The 22,586-nt window shown below is 46.2% G+C and overlaps 2 protein-coding genes across 2 annotated transcripts in view; both read left to right on the forward strand.

Moving 5' to 3' along the window:
• LOC112606835 (GRAM domain-containing protein 1B) overlaps positions 1 to 22,586 on the forward strand; it is a 277,260-nt gene that overhangs the window by 61,718 nt on the left and 192,956 nt on the right. The gene's annotated exons all lie outside the window — the stretch shown is intronic.
• On the forward strand, positions 12,197 to 17,921 carry LOC112606838. Its single transcript, XM_025357758.1, has 2 exons — positions 12,197 to 13,026; positions 17,636 to 17,921. The coding sequence occupies exons 1-2, from the start codon at positions 12,653 to 12,655 to the stop codon at positions 17,667 to 17,669; spliced, it is 408 nt and encodes a 135-aa protein (XP_025213543.1). The 5' UTR covers positions 12,197 to 12,652; the 3' UTR covers positions 17,670 to 17,921.

Below are 22,586 nucleotides of genomic sequence, written 5' to 3' on the forward strand. Positions count from 1 at the left end.
GTTGAGAGCCGGGCGCGGTGGCTCAAGCCTGTAATCCCAGCACTTTGGGAGGCCGAGACGGGCGGATCACGAGGTCAGGAGATCGAGACCATCCTGGCGAACATGGTGAAACCCCGTCTCTACTAAAAATACAAAAAACTAGCCGGGCGAGGTGGCAGGCGCCTGTAGTCCCAGCTACTCGGGAGGCTGAGGCAGGAGAATGGCATAAACCCGGGAGGCGGAGCTTGCAGTGAGCTGAGATCCGGCCACTGCACTCCAGCCTGGGCAACAGAGCGAGACTGCGTCTCAAAAAAAAAAAAAAAAAAAAAAAAAAAGAGTTGATAGATAAGCTGTTTTTTCCAAATACATTCTTGTTCCTTCCTTTAATTGCTCCTCAATGATTCATAGTCCAAACACCCTTACCTAAAAAAACCTGAACTTTGGTTAATCAGGAGTGAATGTTCTGGGCAAAAGGCATTAGTGTCCCAGGTTACTTCTCCCAAGACCTCCTCTGTGGTGTTGGCTTAGTGTGATATGATAATCTAAGGAACATTGTGACCACAGTCAGAGCTGCCCCTAGGAAAATGGCAGAGCTGAAGCAGATGATATTCTTCAGTTTTCTTCTCTCCAGAAGGGCATTATGGCAGAAGAGCAATTTCTAGGGACTTGCAGGCTGGGAAATAATTGTACTTGGTGCCTCTTCAAACCTCCCGGCCCTGTTCCTTGTCCTCCCCTGTCCCTCCACCATCATTTTTTCATTCATAGACATTTCATTCATAGACATAGAGCATAAATGTAAGTGCTCAGTCTGGAGCAGTGAGCTCGGTAACAGACAACAACAATGAATGGGACATAAATCCTGTGTGGATGGCAGCCACAGTCTGAGGGTGTGTGGAAAATGCACATCGCTAATTGTGATACAAGGTGGGAAATGATGTATTGGAAAGAGGTACGGGTAAACTGCTTTGAGGTTTTTTTACGCTAGTGAAGATTGATTAATAAATGAATATTGAGGACACTTTCAAAGGAGAACAGAAAGAAAATACATCGTAAAAGGACAACTTGAAGAGCAAGAGCAGACAGGGACTTGCTATATATAGAACCTGGGAACTGTGGAATGCTCTAGAATCTTAGACTTGCAAGTGACCATAGAGGTTATCTGGTCTCAAACTCATAGTGATACTGTCCCCAATAGGTTCACTCTGGGCTTTACCACTTCCACAGAAGGGAACTCATCATTTATTTTTGGATTAACAGCATCTGCTGGGCATGGTTCATGCCTGTACTGCCAGCACTTTGGGAGGCCAAGGCTAAAGGATTGCTTGGGACCAGGAGTTCAAGACCAGCCTGGGCAACATAGCCAGACCCTGTCTCTACAAAAAATAATAAAAATTAGCCGGGTGTGGTGGCACATGTCTCTAGTCCAGGCTAGACTAGAGCCTGGTAGGTTGAGGCAGGAGGATTGCTTGAGGCCAGGAGTTTGAGGCTGCAGTAAACTATGATTGTGCTACTCCACTCCAGCCTGGGTGATAGAGACCCGGTCTCTTAAAACAACAACAACAACAAAACAAAACAAAACAAAAAAAACTATCTGTTGCAAGAAGGGAGTAGGGGCATTTCTATGTGTGTGTGTGTGTGTGTGTGTGTAAATGAGAGAGAGAAAGAGAAAGAGAGAGAGGGAGCAAGAAAAAGGAAGCAAAGCAGCAGACTAGATTTTCAGTACCCTAGTGGGCCTCTGCCTGAAGGACATACGGGGCCAATGACTGCTGACTGGCTGTTCTTTGAGTTAAGCTGGGGAGATTTTATTATGGTGGGAATGGAACCCAGTGTCCTTGTTCCAAGGTCCAAGGTCCTGCATAGGTAGTAAACTTGCACGGAATGATCATGTGAACAAGCCTTCAAAAAGGAAGACTTTGCTCTGGCTAGTAAGATTTAAACCGTTGCCTGACTACATTCTGGAAACAAGTTAGATCTACCCGTGGAAGCTAAATTAGAATCTTAAGACCACGGAAAGGCTACTTTTAAAGGTCTTTTATTGTTTACTAAGCTACTATTTCAACAGAGGATGGCAAACCTCATTTTAAGCAAATGAACATAGTGGAGGCTTGGACTCTGCAGTTTTCTCCTCTGTGGTCCAAAGTGCTTGCTTGGAGCCTTGAGTCTGCAGTCCTCGGTAATAGGAGCCAGGAAGCACCAGGACTCACCGAACCCTGATGATTCATCTCGGATCTATAGGTAGACTACTTAATAGGTAAGAGATATTAGAGACACTTGGGTAAAATTATAAATTAGAGCTATACCTACATTATTAAAGGTAAATAAGAAACTGATTATGTGGCCTGAACATGCCATGAAGAGAATGTATTGCTAATATAATAATTTATTGCAAGGGAGTTCTGCTAAATATTTGGGATAGTGTGTTTTTTTCTCTTTAATATTTAGAATTCAATACAAACTCCCACGGAAATTTAGGGAACAAATAGAAACTGACTGAATTAAATAAGAACAAAGGGTATTGGTTTGCCAAATTGCAACTCCAAATTAATTAATTTGCCAAATTGCAAATCAGCTACATGTCTTCACAAATGATGACAGGGAGAACCTGTTCGAATGTGTATTTTATAGAAAGTCAAAAGAGAGCAACAGTGAAGTGGAGAAAACACTGGTTTGGGATTCAGAATACCTGGGTTTAAGTACTGACCTCTGCAGTTCTTCATCTCTCTGAGCCTGAGTTTCCTCATCACTGCAATGGGAAGGAATGACACTCACGTCAAAGGATTATTATGAGACTTAAATGACAAAATATAGTGCCTTGCTCATGAAATCTTAGGTGAATCTGAAAATTTTTAGGACACTGAAACATTTCTAATCTATACCTGACTAAGCAGATTTTTCATGTGGTTCAAGTCCTAGGTATCACATACTTGCTTTAAGGTGAAAGGGCAAGACCATGTAAGTTAATTGTTTACAGACACACTTTTAGTAAGTAGTGATGTTCTTGCCAAGTTGTATATCAATCAAGTAAAATGTATTAGGGGAATTTCCCACATACAGGTATCCTGTTTATGTAAAGCAAAAAGGCCTTCCCAAGTGCCAGTAACCATTCTATACCTTTTATGCAAATCTACACGTCCATGTGTTGGGATTAGTTCTAGTGAGGTATTTGTGTTTGATTAACTTCTTGCTCTGTGTGGGCTTATGAGGGAATTAGATGCACACAGAATGTTTGCCAACAAATTCAGACTGGCTGTTAGGACTCCTCTGTGCAGTTTGTTTTTTAATTATTCTCAGAGGTCAAATTATTATGTTCAAAATAATACTAGAAGTCATGAAGGTAGCGCTTGACTGAAAGATGTTTGATTTACATAAAACAGTTTCAGCTTCAGCTTCGTGATGTTGGTCTAAGATTTATCTTGCCTATGCCTCAGTTTCTCATCTATGAACCTGAGTCAGATAGAGTAGAAGAAGGATGTGCATGGGATGAAATAGCTAATGCTTCTTCCAGGTCTATAAATCTGTCACCTAAGGAAGGTGGTATTTTTACTGCTTATAAAAATGTCCAACTGTCAGACAGAATTAATATGTCTTCCAGAGGTATCTGCTTACATCCAGGGAGTGGTTGACGGCATAGAAAATGAAGTTGTTTCTTTTTCTGGGAAAGGTGACATGTTTCATGTCTATTTGGACACCCAAAGTTATGCAACAGATGACTTCCTCATCTGAGTGTGCCTTATTCAAGTTTATCATTGAATTAAAATTTCATACATGTAAAGAAACAATGTATTTTAATAAATATTTTCTGTAAAACAAATGATTTGAATTATACGAAGGATCATGCCAGATTCAGATATTTTTTAAATCTGTATTTTCTTACATCGGGATTGCCTGAAGCAAAGTAGACCTTTCCAGTCGATAGACCCTGAAATCTACAAAAAGACTTTGTAGATTACCTAGCGTAACTCATCCCTAAATCTCAATTTCAGAGTGTTTAAAATGCCATGTAGTCACTGGATTGAGGCAAAAATGTGAGCACAGTGGTCCTGAGTCTCCATTTCTAGGAGAGGGATGGGGGTGGATACAACAGGGGTGCTTGCCACTAGGGGCAGCTCTGGGGTGGAGCGCAGCAGGATAGAGGAAACGGACTATTTCTGAGAAGTGAGAACATCCCACAGTGTGAATTTCACTGAGGCAAGAGTTTGTGCCAAGTGCAGAATTGCATAGGGGTGAATAGTTTACAGTTACTCCCTCAAGATGCATTGTTTGCAGAAAGATAAACCTGTCAGGGTACAGTAGGAATGGTTGTCCAGAGCTGGGTTACAGGGGCCACCAATGAAAATCCTCCATGGAGCCTAGTCTTCTTCAGCTCCTTCCTGTGTCATAACAAAGCAATTCCGATTTTTTGCTTGACATGACATTTAAAGGCTAATATCTCCCTGGTGTTTGGCAAACATCCTGTCCCATCAGAACAAACCAGGCAACTGTTTTCTAGGTTTTAAAAACTTTTTCATTACATTCATTATGCTTCAAACTGTTATTTTTGCAATTCCAATAACACACCACGCTTCCTACACTTGACCTCAGCCAAAAGGCCGAGAAGCGATCAAACCATGCTTTCTTTTATGTCTCTATGCCTCTGCACATGTGGGTCTTCTGCTGGAAATATGGCCCCCTTGTTCTACATGGAAAACGCCGCTGCTCACCTTCAAACCTTGACTAAGAACTGTCTTCTCTGTGAAATTCTCTCTGGATCAGGATTCTTCTCCCTGTTTTCATATTGCATTTGGTACACATTTCTCTTGAAGTGAATTTACCAAACTGTAGTTCTTGGATTGGTTTTCTGCTCCTTCCTCCCTTCCCCCAGATTTGAAGCAACTGAGGCCAGAGTCATCTTTGATAGGCATTCAAAAAATATTTGTAGGAAGCAGTAATCATTTTTCATAAACTTTCAGAAAATTCACACTACTCACTATTATGGTATGCTTAGAGTCTGGGAAGACTCAATACTTTTTGATTGATTTGCTAGATTACCAGGTACACCACGAAGCTCCAATTTTCTTAGCAGATATAGGCAGAACTCCATTGTAAATGGCATAATCATACAGTCACATTTTGTTCCTCTAAAACATAACATCTACCAACAATAAAACACACACACACAAATTAAAAGAAAAAAAACCTTATCCCCAACCCCAAATGTTCCCTCTCCTCTCCTCGCCTCCACTCCTCTCCTGTCTCCTCTTCTCTTTCTGTCTCCTTTTGCTCCCACTCCAACCACAAGTAACTTTTCACAGTCTAACTCTAGGCATTAGAAGGGTGTTTAACACATAGTAAATGCTCAAAAACTATTTGAGAATAGATATCCCTCCTTCCTTTTGCTGACAAATTTCTAGAAAGGGCAGTCTAATCTTGCAGCTTCCATTAATTCATTCCCTATCTACTCTTTAACCCATAGCAATCTCATTTCTTCTCTGACCACTCTACTGAAATTGTTGTCTCAAAGGTCATCAATGACCTAATTACAAAATTTAATGGAATTATCTCAGTCTGTCTTCTGCCTGACTTCATTATAGGATATAGTAACATTTATCCCTTTGAAATGTAGTATAATTTTAAAAGTATGAGTTTTAAAGCAAAGAGACCCTAGTTTAAATTTGTGTTCATCTTCTACTAGCTGTGTGAACTTGGGCAAGTCACCTTGTAAAATCTCCCATCACCTTGAAATAGGACTTTTGATATTTATTTCTCAGAGTTGTTGCAAGGGTCAGCTGGGATTTTGTGGGTGAGGCACTCAGCGCAGCGCCTGGCTTAGTGTAGCCATGCAATAAATGCCTCCTTTCTCCCCTCGGCTTCCCAGTGAGTGCTGTTTCTTGGTTTTCTTCCAGAGGTTTCTCCTTTTCCTTGCCTATCTCCTCTCATTCCACATTTTACCCCTGCCCTATTTCAGATTTTCTCCATCTTTTACCTGAACTATTTGCCATTCATATATATGGTCAATATTCCAAAAATATTGGCTGATTGAATGATAATCTCTTAATTGGTTTTTATGGTTCCTATTTGCTTTTTTCTCCAGTTCAAATGTCAAATTTCATGCTGTCACCAGAGTTGATGCTTCCCAAATACAGGTTAGTAATGTAGCCCCCTCAACACCACAAAAAAAAAAAAAAAAAGAAAACCACCAAACCCAAACCAATCTGAATAGTATCCCTTGCCTAAATAATAAAATCTATAATTCAACACTAGGCTAGGTGTGGTGGCTCACACCTGTAATCCCAGCACTTTGGAAGGCTGAGATAGGAGGATCCCTTTGGACCAGAAGTTCAAGACAAGCCTGGGCAATATAGCAAGACCCTGTCTCTAATTTAAAAACAAGACAAAACAAAACCCTTCTACACTGCAATCCGACCCCTTGTTTGTCCAGCCTCATTGCCTAATCGTGTATGTCCTACCCTATGCTCTGACTTATCTTTTCCTATTTTCAAAACCACTCTGTGAGTTTTCACTCCTCATTGCTTTTATTCCAACTGCTAATGCCCTATTCTTTTTTATTGAAATTCCTACTTGAAGCATTAACTTAAATACCAGTTCTTCCATAGGACCTGCTTAGACTGCCTCTTTTCCTCTAGTTAAAATTTATCAATCTTTCCACTCACACCTCTTGTGCACTTGTATTTTGCACTTAATTAATTCTGCTTTAAGAGATCATGTGTTTCAATGCACCATGTGTATCTTATTTATCTAGCTATATCCCAAGGGCTTCCTGAACAGGGAGACTTACACAGTGCTCTAGCTTAACAACCACTTGTAGAATTAAACTGCATTGAAAATCAACAAGAATAGTCCTGTTTCTTATGAAGGGTATTATAAGGGAAACTTACACATAACAAAGGCTAACATTTATTGAGCACTTACTGTGTGCCAAACTCTGTTCTAAGTGCCCTACATAGCACTAACGCTTACAATCACTCCAGCAAGGAGATGCCATTTATTATCTTGATTGTACAGATGAGGAAACTGAGTTACAGAGAAGTTAAATAACTTAGCCACAATAAAACTGCTAGTAAGTGATGGAAACGGGTACAAAACTCAGGTGGCTTGACTTTGGGTCTGCACACTCAGTCACTAGTTGGTAATTAGTATAGGCTGATGGTATTTTGCAATGCTTCTGAGGAAAGCAAAAGCAGAATTTCCAGCACATGCCACCTGCTTTCCTTGGGATGGGCAGCCAAGGACAGATGGGGCAACCTCAGAGAGTCTTTTTCAGCCCTGGTTTGCACATAAGTTCTTGCAAGATTTAGAGGACAAGAGATAATGTCCTTCTGTGCCTTGGTATTCTTGGTGTCAAGTACAAGGGCAGCCAAATGTTGTGCAAAACATTCTTCTTTGACGCCGAAGCCTTTTGATGAGCAATTACACCAATGAGGCTTATCTGGTGATAGTCCTTCTCCCGAGGTGACGTCATTGCTCACCCTGGCCCCTGTGAAGGCTGTTGGAAGCAAACAGCTGATCCTGTGCACTCCCCAAGGTTGAGAGCACTGCCCAGGGCTCTGTTCTCCAAAACTGAGTCTCCATCCACGTCCTGAAGCATTTTCTCCCTTTTTCCTTGGAAGGAGAAGCTGGATGTGGTGGTTGGTCAACGGTGGTTTGATTTAGGTTGTATTTAACCAGCATCAGCCTCCTCCTCCACACTCCTTCTCTAACTACACCAATTCAGTGCAGCGTCCCCTGACCCTTCTTAAAGTAGTGAGCCCCTCCCTGGGGAAATGAAGGGAGGACTCGTGAAAGAAACAGAAGGAGATACCACGGGGAAGAGTTTAAGTTATTCCCTCCAATTCTTTCTCCTGTCTTCCTCCCCGAGCCCTCACTTCCTTGCTTCAGTACCATCCTGGTAATTGATCCCTGTATTTCTAGTTCATCAGTGCAAGATATTAAAGCTGTTTGTAGGTCTCAGGGAGGGTTTAGCATCCGATGATCAAAATGCCATTGAGCCAGTAACAGGTCAGCTCAAACAGACTTTGTTTTAGGTGTAAGCGAATTGCTTCTACTTTAAAAAGCAACCATCTGGGTCTTAGAGACCCACAGTAGTAGGGTGGGCTGGGCCTTTAAGAGATCATCTCTTTCCTGCCACCGCCTCTAACTAGGCTCCAGTTACCTTTAAAAGATCTACAGAGAAGGCCATTCTCTACCCAGCCTTAGTCATTCATGCCAGTCCTTAAACAGCCTTACCCTCGGTAAATGTTTATCATCTATCCCAAATCCCCCATGCTGCACTCTACAGAAATGCATTTCCTCTTGCTCAGCAGCAAAATGAGAGTTGCAGAGTGAAATCTGGCCATCCTTCGTTGTGTGTTTGAAGACAGTTAACATTGCTCTCAGCATTGTCCACGTTTCTGTCCGTATTTCCAGGTTTTCTGCCAGCCGCAAGTTCCACTTCTTCTATGCCTACTGCCTGCTTCTTTCCCTTGTAATGGGCCAACCGTTGGGATTGGCCATTCTGAATGTTGTGTCAGGGAGAGACTCTGTGTCCCAGCATTGAGAGTGGGGACTGTCTTTCTTGCAACAACAGTGTTGTGGGGAGACGTTCCTGTGTCCGTGGGAGTTCCTTGCCTTGGCATCCTGGAGCAGGTGCAGTAATGTGTCCGCGGTGCCTGCGCCTTCCAGTTCACATTTACTTGGATGTGTACCCAGGAGAAATCTAGCCTGGAAGCTACTATGTTTCACTTAAGTTTTCTCCTGGAAATTGAATAATAATAATAGTTTATGAGTCTCCAGAAGTAATAGACAGGTGTTGGGTGTCTTGTATCTGTAGGCAAAGCGAGCCTTTGCAGCTGAGAATAAACAACAGTTGCTTGGTAATATGACCTCCTTTCATTTAAAGTCAGAGGCCTGGCTGCAGGTGGGAGAGGGGAGGCTGGGTTGTTCTGGCTACCACCTGTCTGGGGAAGCGGGGAATGGGGGCAAAGGTGAGGCCAGTTTCACAGAGAACTGTGGGGTTGCTGAGAGCCAAATATTGCAGAGAAGAAATATGGGAGTGGGGAGACTTGGGGAGCAAATGCAATCGCTGAGATTCTGATGCAGGGCATGGAAACTCTTTGGTTCTGACGTTGGCATCAGCTACTTTGAGAAATTGTTTCTCTACACTTTTGGAGGCCTCTAAACTGGCTTCAGAAGACCTGAGTTCCAGTTCTGGCCTTGTCATTGATTAGCCATCGTCATTTATCTGTGACCTTGGATAAACTACTGAATCTCTCTGTCCCACTTTCATCAATTGTAAAGGCCGCTGGGAAGACACAGTGTGGTGTATGAAAGCTCTTTCCAAAAGTGTAGAGGTCACCAAACACATAAAAAGCACAGGATACTGGAGAGAATTAAAGGAAGGAGAAACTTGATTCTTTCCTCAAGGAGCTTATAGTCTTAATGGTAATGATGGCTAACAGCTGCAGGGCATTTCATATTTCAAAGCAGTGCCTCATTTATTATCTTACTTGCCAGAGCCATGGGCAAGAGAAACAGCTGGAATGGGCTGGGGGACGTGTTTTGAACAGGGTTTTAATGGTCAAAAAGGTTATGGCTTGAAAAAAAGAAGGGACTGCAGGTGCAAGTGAGTAAGGACAGTGTTCAGGCTAAGAGTTCTGTGTATCTGCTTCCCAAGCGAGACATTTTAGATTCCTGTTTGGAGGTTTTCTCTCAGGCCAGGTGAAATGTAAATGATCACTCTTAGCCACTGCTGTGCCCAAGGCTTAAATTAAATCTCATAGGATTTCAGGTTCAGAATCTACTGTGGGTGGGAAAAGTGGCTGAAGTGTGTGGGAAGAGAGAGCTGGTGGCTTTTCTTCCTTGTAAGAGGTATACACTTAAATTCAGAGTGCCCAGAACAAACTTAAAGCTTCCCCCCTTGTTGTTTCTCCCTCTTCCCAAGTTGCCCATAGAATCTTCTTGCCCCTGTCTTGTGCACCATCCTTTTGTTTTTTTGGCCTCGAAGCGAATGGTAGTGTCCTGGCTTCCTTTCTTCCCATAAGCTCCTGAGACCCTCATCTTCTATGTCAAGAGCCCACCCAATACGCAGGTTCCTTGAACTGGGAAGTTATCAGATCCCCTGCAAAACACTCGTCCTTGGAGGAAGTACAAGGGAGTGAACAAACTCTGTGGAACTTGGCTTAGCTCTGGATCCTGAAGTTTGGAATTACAGCGCAGCCTCCTCAGCATCCCTGGAGCCGGAAGAGATGACCTGCTCCTTGCCAGGCCTGACACTTGATGGGAAGGGGTTTCTGCGCTCTGTGCTATGTCCGGGAGTTAAAATAGAGTGATACCAAATCACTCCTGAGAGGGCCAGTGGCTGGATTTCAGAAACGGGGCCGACATTCCAGGGAGTCATTTATGGGTGGGCCTGGCCTTGGCTTTTCAGCCGCACCATCTCTCTCCCTGAGGAAGACGTATTTCCCTCAGTTTCCCAGCCTCTCAAAGGTTGTGTAATGTCAGCATGCCTTGAGCTTTTCCATACTTGACAAGTGTCATTGCAGAGCTTGGTAGACCCATAGCCAGCTGTCAGCCCTTGATGTCTTGCTGAACTGCAGGGATGTATTTACTTGCAGTGAATTCTTGTGGTCTTTAGGGGTGTGAATTTTCCTCAGCTTTAGGATACTTGTGAAATGTGACCTTTGTCCTGGCACGGAAGCTGGGCATTGGCTCCCAGATGGAAACTGGACTCTGAGAGTGGCAGAAAAGAGGGGTGGATCAGATTGTGGACTTCATGGTATATTCTTGGGTGCTTCTCATGATCTCTTTGAAAGTTATTGACCAGGCTGGGTATGGTGGCTCATGCCTGTAATCTTAGCACTTTGGGAGGCCAAGGCGGGCAGATCATTTGAGGCCAGGAGTTTGAGACCAGCCTGTGCAAATAGCAAGACCTCATATCTACAAAAATAAATGAAACTTAGCTGGGTGTGGTGGTGTGCACCTGTACTCCCAGCTGCTTAGGAGGCTCAGGTGGGAGGACAGCTTGAGCCCAGGAATTCAAGGTTGCAGTGAGCCATGACTGCACTACGGCACTCCAGCCTGGGTAACAGAGTGAGACTTTGTTTCTTAAAAACAAAACAAAGCAAAACAAGACAAAACAGTTACTGACCCAAGAGACAAATGCATTGGGCTAGGGATGAAGGAGGAGAATGGGTGCTACAGCCTTGCTTTAGGAGCTGGGCTGGGTTAGACTCAGTGCCCACAGAGAGCACCTAAATAGGACAGATCAGTTCTAGGGTTGATGATCTCTTAGGGCCTGGGTCTAGAGAATGAGTGTGGTTCAGCACATCTTGGGATGCTACCAGGACTGACCCAGACTTCCTAGGTTCCATGACATGGGGACATACTGGACTCTGTGACCCAGTCCACGGCAGACTGGAGCAGAACTGAATCAGCCCTCAGGAATGTAAGGGGGGGTACACTCAACTCCCTGGGGCTCTGTTGGAGGCATTGCTTTGCGGCTGCTCACCCACTCCTCATTTCATTCTTTGCTCAGGACGCAGCTATAGTACTGGCAGCTGGCTCATGTACAGGGTTCAGCCCCCATTGTCCTTACTGGTCCTGTGTCCTTTGTCTCTCAGACCCTATTGTCTGTCTTTCCTTGGTGTGTCATGTCTGGTGTCCTCAGCTCACGCCGCCACGGGAGAACTGTCCTCTCTTCTCAGCTTGTCATTTTGGAAGCAGCCTCCAGCAACCTTGCTTTCCTCCTCTGACTATACTCCGGCCTGCAGTGCCACTACCCACACCCCCAAATAATTCAAAGTGCCTTTCTTAGGGGACAAGAGCTAGTTGAAAAGTCTCCTCATTTTCCTTCAACCCTGTGTCATGGGTGGCCTGAGAGAGTGAGGGACTGAATTCATTGATTCCCCTTTCTCTGCACCCCCACCCCCAAGGAAATAGCCGAGTTTGACTAATGGGAGCTGCCTGGCCAATCATTGCCCTGAGAAAGTTTGGTTTGTGATCCTATTTCACCAGGCTGATTGGAGCAGCCTTTACTTGGAGGTAGAGTCCCTCCCCGGGGGAATCCGTGTACAGTTACACTAGCGGTCGCTGCCAGTGCTAGTCCATTCAGGATAGTCCCCCCCACCCCGCCCCCAGCCCCCGCTCCTCCTCCTCCTTTTTTGTTTTTATCCAGTGTCTCGCTTCCTCTCTCTCTCTCCCCCTTTCCCTCCTACCACTGCCTCTTCCTCCTGCTCTCTACCTCCCTGCAGCGCCAAGCCGGCTCCCCAACCTGGTCTGCTGAACGCAAACCGCTGAGAGTTTGCTGCATCGCCCCCTGGGGCCCCGGGCTGCCGAGTTCCGCTAAGGCAAAGACGCAGCAAGCGAGGGAGCGCAGCGGAAGAAAAACAAGCGGGCGCGCGAGGGGAGCCCCAGGAGGGCGACCGGGTGGCTGGCAGGCAGCTCCCGCCCCGCCAGGGTGGCCTCGCCGGCGGCTGACGGCCCGGAGGACTCGCGCTCCGAAAAGTTAGACTCTGGGAGGCGGCGCGCCACGCCGCGTCTCCTCGCGTCTCTTCCTCTCTGTGCTCTGGGAAAGGAACTTGGTCCTCCGGCCCCTGGAGAGGGGAGTGTGCCGCGGGCCGAGGGTGGGGAGCAGCCAGCGGGAGACGCGAACGAGGCCGCTGGCGGAGGGCGCAGGGCGAGCGCAGAGGCGACGGCCCCCATGCCGGCGGCCAACATGATGGAGAACCGGCCGCTGCCCGCCCTGCAGGTGCCGGAGCCGCAGGGCGCGGCTGAGGGCAGCCCGGTCTGGTCCAGTTCGTCGACCCCCACGCTTCGCCGCCGGCGCTTCAAGATGCGCCGCATGAAGAACGTACAGGAGCAGAGCCTGGAGGCGGGGCTGGCCCGGGACCTACCCGGCGTCTTGACCCCCGGCAAAGAGTTCCTGCAGCTGCCGTCCATCGAGATCACGCCCTCCAGCGACGAAGACACCCCGTGGTCCAACTGCTCCACACCCAGCGCGTCCCCGCGCCGAAAACGCTTCCTCCTCCGCAAGTGGCTGAGGGTGAGGGAGCGGAAGGAGTGCAGTGAAAGCAGGTACGTCCCCATTCCATCCGTCTCCTTCCCTTCCCTCCCTTCCTCTCCAGAGCCGTCCAGGGCCTCGGGGCATCCTGGGGGAAACGTCCTGGGGGAGAGTAGGAGCCCGTCACCAGAGGCGCTTCTGGCGGGCGCTGCGCCTGGTCCCAGGGATGGTGGCTTTCAGTTTCCACACGTGCCACCCGCTCCCCAGCACAGGGTGAGGGGCTTCATGTTGCACGACACGTTTACGTGGGGCTTCACGCTGCATTCCATCTCCTTTGATCCCCACAGCGAAATAAATAATAATAATAAGAGCAGCTAATAGTTATCGAGCCCTTACCATGCGGGCCACTATGTTGAGCACTTCATGTACCTCCAGATTCCATCCCTACCGCAAACTCTCTGAGGTAGGTATTACTATGGCTCCCTTTCTACAGATGGAGATAGCAAAAGGCCAGAGAAGAAGTTAAGTGGTTTATATTTCTGAACTCCGTTTCCATCTTATTTTACGTTTGGCCACACCGGCTTGCCTTAACTGGCGCACTTGTGTGGAAGTGAAATATTGACATTGAGTGAGTCACATTTCCTACCATATCATTCTTTAGACATGGATACCTACAAGACTGTGGTTTGTGCCAGCTACTTTTTTGCCTAGGTCAATGTGGCATCTGGGTAATGGGAGAAGTTTGAGCTTCCTTCACGTAGAGAATTGGTGCAGGGCACCATAGAGCAGCTCTGCACAGCTCTGGTCAGGACTGCTGCTTCAGGGAGTTGTGTCTGAGGCAAGCCCCTTGCCTGGTGGAGGGCAGGGAGTCCTCACTTGTTCATTGGTACCACAAATCCTACATATTTACTTTGGGACTCTAGGGCCCTGTCTCTTAATGGATTTGTGTTCTTGTGCGGAGCAACTGGATCACTTTCCCTGGAATTCCTTTTCCAAAGTTGTTCAATTACATTGATTTCAATTCAGTAAATACTTACTATTTCTATGAGCTCAGTCTAGTAACAGCTAATAGTGGTGATGTTGAGGAGGGTGTGGGGGAAGGATAGGTAGAGTAAGGGATTGTAGACCGTGAGAAGGAAAATGAGAGGACACTTGTATAAGAAATGAACACCTGGGCACAGTGGCTCACGCCTGTAATCCCATCACTTTGGGAGGCCGAGGCGTGTGGATCACTTGAGGTCAGGAGTTCGAGACCACCCTGGCCAACATGGTGAAACCCTGTCTCTATTAAAAGTACAAAAATTAGCTGGGCATAGTGGCAGGCTCCTGTAATCCCAACTACTTGGGAGGCTGAGGCAAGAGAATCACTTGAACCTGGGTGCGGGGGCTGCAGTGAGCTGAGATCATGCCACTGCACTCCAGCCTGGGCCACAGAGTGAGACTATATCTCAAAAAAAAAAAAAAAGACCTGTGGGGGCCATTGAAAAACATACTGTGCTGTGTACTAGAAAAGAGAGAGTTCTGGAGAAGTAGAGGCAGACTTCTTGAAGGAAGAGGCTGACACCATGACAAATACAGATGGGTAGTAGAAAACAGCAGGAAAAGAATGAGGTTGGGTGCATAAGACTGGCGGAGGGGAACAATATGAAGAGTGGCAGGAGAAACAGGATGAGCCATGTGTCTCTGTGGGGTGGGGATTGAGGAGCAGGATTGGTTACGCAGAAGATGGGCGTTTTGGACCTTCCAGAGTTTCTCTTTTCTGTTTGCCATAACTAAGCATGGTTCCCTCTGCAGGTGCAGATATAGAGCTTTGTTCCATGGAATTTTGTGGACCCTGGGGATAGAAGTTCCTTCTGTTTGGTACTTCATCCTGCTACCCTTTTCACAGAGCAGAGGGAAATGGGGCAAACTTGGTGGGAGCTAACCTTGAACTAAAGTAGTTTGTCAGGCCGGGGCGGTGGCTCGTGCCTGTAATCCCAGCACTTTGGGAGGTGAGGCGGCAGGGTCACCTGAGGTGAGGCGGGAGGGTCACCTGAGGTCAGGAGTTTGAGACCAGCTTGGCCAACATGGTGAAACCTGTCTCTACTAAAAATACAAAAAACTAGCCAGGTGTAGTAGCGGGTGCCTGCAATCCCAGCTACTCGGGAGGCCAAGGCAGGAGAATTGCTTGAACCTGGGAGGTGGAGGTTGCAGTGAGCCAAGATCATGCCATTGCACTCCAGCCTGGGCAAGAAGAGCGAAACTTCGTCTTAAATAAATAAATAAATAAAGTAGTTTGTCATGGCTTATTGGCTTTTCCCTCAAATGTAAAAGAAACTAAAAGAGGGCCGGGCGCGGTGGCTCAAGCCTGTAATCCCAGCACTTTGGGAGGCCGAGACGGGCGGATCATGAGGTCAGGAGATCGAGACCATCCTGGCTAATACGGTGAAACCCCGTCTCTACTAAAAAATACAAAAAACTAGCCGGGCGAAGTGGTGGGTGCCTGTAGTCCCAGCTACTTGGGAGGCTGAGGCAGGAGAATGGCGTGAACCCGAGAGGAGGAGCTTGCAGTGAGCTGAGATCCGGCCACTGCACTCCAGCCTGGGTGACAGAGCAAGACTCCGTCTCAAAAAAAAAAAAAAAAAAAAAAAAAAAAAAAAAAAAAAAAAAAAAAAAGAAACTAAAAGAGACCTTCTTTTGATCTTGACATTCTGTCATATATACTGAGGACAAAATATGGTAAAAAGAGCCGGGTGCAATGGCATGGCCTGTATTCCCAGCTACTTGGGTTGTGGTGTGAGGATCACATGAGCCCAAGAGTTCAAGGCTTTAATAGGCTATAATGGTGCCTGTGCATAACCACTGCACTTTAGCCTGGAAAACATGGTGAGACCCCCACCCCCAGCTCTTAAAATGTTATATATATATGTGTGTGTGTGTGTGTGTGTGTGTGTGTGTGTGTGTGTGTGTGTATGAAGAAAAAAAGTCCTGCATTGCTGGCTGGGATGGGGATGACTGTAGATTTGGTTAGATTTAGGAAGGTATTCGTGGTTTCAAGAGTTGTCTATGTGTGTAGTAGAACCTTTATTTTTGTTGGATTTGGGGACATATCCTTAAAATTTGGCAGGATTTTCACCTAGATGTAGTTCAGGTGGTTATTTTAAGTGGTGACTTTTTGGATTAGAAGAACCTATGTATCGGCCGGGCGCAGTGGCTCACATGTGTAATCCTAGCACTTTGGGAAGCTGAGGCGGGCCTCAGGAGTTCGTGACCAACTTGGGCAACACGGTGAAACACTGTCGTTACTAAAAATACAAAAATTAGCCGGGTGTGGTGGTGGATGCCTGTAGTCCCAGCTACTCGGGAGGCTGAGGCAGGAGAATTGCTTGAACTTGGGAGGTGGAGGTTGCAGTGAGCGGAGATCTTGCAACTGCACTCCAGCCTGGGCGACAGAGCAAGACTCCGTTTCCAAAATAACAAAAAACCAAAACAAAACAAACAAGGACATATGTATCTGAAAAAGCAGACTCTGGATTCAAATTCAAATTTGTGTGACTCACATCTCCTCTTAGCTACTGTGGTACTGCCTTCTGTTGGAATCTATTTGGATTATGTGTAAAACAAAGCCCCATCATTTTTAGGCCTTGAAGATGAAAGGCTTCTTTCCAAGAAAAGAAGCAATCAAGTGAACAGGTGCTTGTAGATACCACCAAGTGGCCTGAGAAGGAGCTGGTGGTAGGGTGTGGTAGCTCATGCCTGTAATCCCAGCACTTTGGGAGGCTGAGGAGGCAGATAATTTGAGTCGAGGAATTTGAGACCAGCCTAGCCAACATGGCAAAACCCTGTTCCTACTAAAAATACAAAAATTAGCTGGACATGGTAGTGCGTGCCTGTAGTCCCAGCTACTTAGGAGGCTGAGGCATGAGAATTGCTTGAACTCAGTGGGCAAAGGCAAAGGTTTCAGTGAGCTGAGATCACGCCTCTGTACTCCGGCTTGGGTGACAGAGCAAGACTCCGTTTCCAAAAAAAAAAAAAAAAAAAAAAAAAAAGGAATCGGCATTTAGAGGCAATGGAGTGCAGGGAACATTGGACTTAATGTCAGAAGACAGCTATACATTTAAGTTCTGTCATCGATTAGCTGTGGAGATTAGCTTGAGCATTTCACTTCACCTCTATGAGCTTCACCTTCTTCATTTGCAGAAGAGGATATCTGTGGATTAATGGGAAGTCTGAAGAGTAGTGCATGTGAAAATGTGTTGCCAGCTTCCTCTTCCTGTTCAAGGGTGAAGGCTTATTTCATTACTCTGTGAGTCTCTCACATGGAATGGATGTTTGCTTAAAAGTATGAGGTTACATACTCACGTGTCCTGGAGCAGCACCTGAGCCTGCTCACATGATTCAGGATTTGGAAATGATGGTTGGAAAATGGCTCTGCTCTGGCCTGGATTAGGGAGGATTAGCATACCAGGCCCAGCATGACGTCTCCACATTCCCCACCCCAAATCTACCTCTCCAAAGCAGAGAAAAACACCTTTCAGGCTTGCTATGAAATTCAGTCTGATGTGGTAAAAGTTAAGTGGCCGAGAGGACCACAGCTTGTGGATTTCTTTTAATTTTTGTTTTTTCATTATTTGTTTAGTTTTCTTTTTTTCCTTTTGTTTCTTTTTTTTTTTTTTTTTTTTTTTACTTGTCACTGACTTGAAGCTCAAGTTTGCGGATTTTCCCTGCACAAAGTTGAAAATGTGAAGAGGATTAGGAGACCCCTTTCTTCTCCTTAAACCCTAGGAAGGAAGAAGTGGAAAAAATGGTAAAGATAGCATGGCTTACTAACTTTCCATTAGTCACTGGAATACTCCAAGACCAATCGTGTTCATCTTTGTATCTTCATAGCACTGTACCTGACCTCTTACAGTGATCTATAGATCTATAGATGTTTGTTGATGAATTAATAATGAGTAAATAAATGATTCCTTTTTCTCTGTTGTTTAAAGTGAAATTCTTTTTATTCATGAGTGTGGGAAAATTTCTGAAAGGAGATAAGTACAGAGCTGAGTTTTTAAAAACAGCTTTATTGGGATATAATTTATATAATATACAATTCACCTATTTAAAGTATAATTCAACGGTTTTTAGTATATTCACAGCTATGTACAACCATCACCACTGTCGGTTTCAAAAAACTTTTGTCGCCCCACAAAGAAACTCATACTCTTTTTTTTTGAAACGGAGTCTCACTCTGTCACCTAGGCTGGAGTGCAGTGGCTCAATCTCGGCTCACTGCAGCCTCTGCCTCCTGGGTTCAAGTGATTCTCCTGCCTCAGCCTCCTGAGTAGCTGGGATTACAGAAGCGTGCCACCAAGCCCGGCTAATTTTTGTATTTTTAGTAGAGATGGGGTTTCACCATGTTGGCCGGGCTGGTCTTGAACTCCTGACTTCATGATCTGCCCACCTTGGCCTCCCAGAGTGCTGGGATTACAGGCATGAGCCACTGTGCCTGGCTGAAACTCATACTTTTTAGCTAGCACCTTCACTCTCTCCATCCCATTCCCCCAGCCCTAGACAACCACTGACCTATAGAGAGCTGAGTTTTGAAGGGGTAACAAATGCCTATAGGTGAAAGCAGTTTGGATGTATTGGCTTGAAGATGGAGATGGATGACCAAATATGATCTTGTTGAGGAATGTGGAAAAATGAAGGTGGTGAGGCTGACAGACCGAAGGTGATTTATGCCAAAGAGTTTGAATTTCAATGAATCACTCAGTCATCAAACAGGTATTGAGATCCTATATGCAAAGTGCTTCCCAGGCAAAGTGGAGTCAATTCAATGGGGAGCTACTATAGTTTCTGGAGCTTGGGAGAGACACTCTCAAAGTGGTACTCGAGGCAACTACTTTCTGCTGTTCTGTGTAGCAGGAAGGAAGCGTGGGGAGGTGAAGGCCTGGAGTCTTGCTCTTTTCTTTCAGTGGTCTAACTGCAAAGTATCATCTTAACTACTATTGAACATAAGACGGCACAGTTTTTTTGCTGGCCATGTTGCCCTCTGAGCTCAGGGAATAGTGTAGTCTGCAGTTGACGGGGCAGCCTCTTCGCATTAATACTCACATGTCTTTCTAACTCCCTTGCCCAAAACTGGTTGTGGTGATTGTTCAGAACCCAAACTGAGGATTGGAACCCCTCTCTGAATCGCTAGGTTCAGAAAAGTCAGAAATTGGATGAAGCCACATCTCCCAGGATGTCCTCTTGTCATTATTCTCTGGAGGGGGAAGGGAAAACTGATGACAGGTGAGTGAGTTGGGTGGTGGCCAACTGCAGGCTCTTTCTAGGGGATGCAGAAGCACCTCTCTGTGTCTCTGCCCAGGATACCTTCACTGTTACTACCTTTTATTCTCCTGGCTGTTATGTCCCTTCTTCTGCATAACATGCCTACCCCCGTCATGATTGCTCACAGTCTGGCAGACCAGCAGCTAGAGAGTAGAGGGCCTCAGGGTTTCCACTTAGCTCCATGTCTGACCACTGGTAGTGCCGCTCACTGATTGTACCCAGCCTGCTAGGTTAGGTCATCTCTCTGGTGCCAGCCTAACTGGCGTGTGGTTTGCCTGTAATGAATATATAGCATTGGTATATTTATCTTGATTCTTCATCTCCTTCCTCTGACCTTTGGAGGGAGACTTGTTTCGGGTTTCAGCTCCATTTCCAGGGGAGCAGGGTGATTTTGTGCATCTGAATGCTCTCCCCTTCAGCCCGTCACTATTGGTGTAGCTTCTCCACCCTGTGTGTGCCCTGCTACCTATGAGAAGCACAGGAAGCGTGGGAGAGAGAAAACTCACGACCTTCTTAACACAAAGCGAAGACCAAATGCAAAGGAGACCTATGATTGGTCAGTGGATTAAGTAAGTGATCGGTGCTGGATAGGGTTAACTGGCAAAAACTTCGACCACATTCATAATTCCTTGAGGGCAGGGACTGGTCGTACTCTGCGCCAAGTTTTCTGCCAAGCAGCCTTAAGTACATTATCACATTTAATCCTCACAACAATGTCTCGGTCCCCCCAGGCAGGTTTTACAGCTGAGGAACCCGAAGTTCAGAGATTAACACTCTCCTGGTCCAACAGAAGCAAGGCTGGGATTTGAAGCCTGTCCTGATTCCAAAGCCTGAGCTCATTACAGCTCCACTCTCCTATCCCCCCAGGGCCTGGAAGCAGTCAGCCCTCCCCCGCGTGAGAACGTGCAGTTGTGGAGGGGGAGGTTCTGAAGGAAGGTAGGAATGTGGGCAGTCGATGAGATGTGTGTGAGGGTTGTGGGAAGCAGACAGGTGTGAGGGTCATGCTGCCGATGGTCTAGGTGGACTCCTCCGTGAGAAGCAGCTAGCCCTTGGCTGTAGATGTGGTTTCTAGATTAAAACAATTTGTGGAAACTGAGACGGTGGAGATGGAGCCCTGTGGGCTGATTTCATACTGACCAGCTTCCTCTGTGGGAGTTGGTATTCTGAAAATTTCCTTGGTGGTTATGCACTCAGAGGGTGCCAATGACACATCAGGCAAGGGGCTGGGATGAAGATGAGGCAGATGCACAGGTGATCATTCTGCCCTAGTTGGTGCGTTTTCTCCCAGGTATTATATATCCTTCAGTTGCTATGCTGGTCACTGGTAATTGCTTCTAGGGTAACGCAGAAGTTAAGGAGTCTGAATGGCTAAGCTGCCAGTGGGGAATTTTTTTCCTGACCCCAGTGGACAAACTGCTGGCCCTGAAGCAGGTGTTTAGACCTGGAGCCAAGGCTGGCCCGGAGAGCCCGGAGGTGGTTGCTGGGTTGCTGTGTGTACAAGAGCTTGATGAAAACTGAGGGTTTTTCCTGAGGCATTCGCCCCCTTGGGATTCTTTCCTCCATAGCACATATGGGTGTGTGACTTGCCAAGGGGCTGTTGTGCCTGGTGTGAGGAGGGACACAGCTTCTCATTGTCTTGGCGGGTGGGAATCTGTGAGCTCTTCTCCTGTGACTCTGGAGCCTGGAAGGAAGTGTCCTCTGAGAAGAGACTTGTTTTGGTTCTCTCAGGGACTCAGAACAGAAAATCGAATGTGGATTTTCCAGTGGGAGAAGGGAAGCAGGATGGTGATGCCTCAGCTGGTGAGGAGATGTCGGGCAGTAGCCAGCCACTCCCTGCCACCATAGGCAGCAACCTCCTAAACACACTCCTGTTTTCAAATATCTTCTTCTGTTTTCAGACCACATGTCTGGGTTTTCCATTCAGATATTGTCATATAGCTTGAAATCCTCGCTAGGAAAATGTGGCTGTGCCTTTGGTCCCTTTGTGGAAGGGAAGGATAAAGAAAACCATGGGTTTTTCCTTTGAGGCCCTGACACATTGGGTAGTCAGAGGGTGTGAAGCCCTTCTGTGTCCTCTGTATGTCCTCCAGCTGGGATGAGACTCCGGTTGTCCAATTCTGATCTGTAGATGACCAGGCACGTCACTGAGGCAGCGCGGGGTCAGAGCTGAAACTCAGGCCTCTGACCTGAAATCTCGACCAATTTCTAACAGACCTATTACGTCCCTGCAGCAGCCTCATTCTTTCTAAGGTCTCTCCCTCTCAGCACATCACTGTGGTCAAGCCTGTTCCCCCACCCAGCCTGGTGCCTCTTCCCTCCACAATCTGACCACAGAGATTTTCAGTCTTGCTGCTTCTGGTAGGCGAGTTTATCCAGGATATGATGGAGCTGAGGGAGATGACTAGAAAAACAATAAGCAACCTATGTGGTTTTTGCAGCCATTGAAAAATAATTTTCTTGGGGGGGAGATGGGCACCCAGTTTGGGGATGGTAACCCTTGCAATATTTGCCCCAGCAATTAGGAAAATACAGAAAGGTAATGGATGGTTAGTTTAGTGACACATTTTTGAGACTCTCCAAGAGTCTTCAAGCTTGTTGTCTTAAAAGGAATCATTTAAAAAGATGTAGTGCTTGTGCGCTGAAGTGAGCACAAGAAATCATTTTCTATGCCATAAAAGTCAACGCGGCCGGGTGCAATGGCTCACGCCTGTAATCCTAGCACTTTGGGAGGCTGAGGCAGGCAGATAACCTGAGATCAGGAGTTGAAGACCAGCCTGGCCAACATGGTGAAACCCCGTCTCTAGTAAAATACAAAAATTAGACAGGCATGATGGTGAGTGCCTGTAATCCCAGCTACTCGGGAGGCTGAGACGGGAGAATTGTTTAAACTGGGATACACTGGTTGCAGTGAGCCAAGATAGCGCCACTGCACTCCAGCCTGGGCGGCTGAGCGAGACTCTGTCTCAAAAGAAAAAAAAAAAAGTCAGCATATTGTATTTAATAAAATAGCTAGTTAATTGTAAAGTTTTGGATAGTAGGAAAGAGGAAAATATAATTTTATCATGTTAACCCAATTATTAGAGGGTATATTGATCTGTTTATGTTGCTATAAGTAATACCTGAGACTGGGTAACTTATAAAGAAAAGAGGTTTATTTGGCTCATGGTTCTGCTGGCTGCATAAGAAGCACGGTGCCAGTATCTGCTTTTGACCTTGGGAAGCTTCCATTCATGGTGGAAAGCAGATGGGGGATGATATGGTTTGGCTGTGTCCCCACGCAATTTGATCTCATCCTGAATTCCCACGTGTTGTGGGAGGGACCTGGTGGGAAGTA

Source organism: Theropithecus gelada, chromosome 14 (genome assembly GCF_003255815.1).
Source record: "Theropithecus gelada isolate Dixy chromosome 14, Tgel_1.0, whole genome shotgun sequence".
NCBI classification, from domain to species: Eukaryota; Metazoa; Chordata; class Mammalia; order Primates; family Cercopithecidae; genus Theropithecus; species Theropithecus gelada.

Coding starts and splice junctions, on each gene's coding strand:
- LOC112606838 (XM_025357758.1), top strand. CDS start 12,653: ATGCCGGCGGCCAACATGATGGAGAACCGGCCGCTGCCCGCCCTGCAG. Junction 13,027..17,635: donor AAGGAGTGCAGTGAAAGCAG/GTACGTCCCCAT, acceptor ACTGACTTGAAG/CTCAAGTTTGCGGATTTTCC.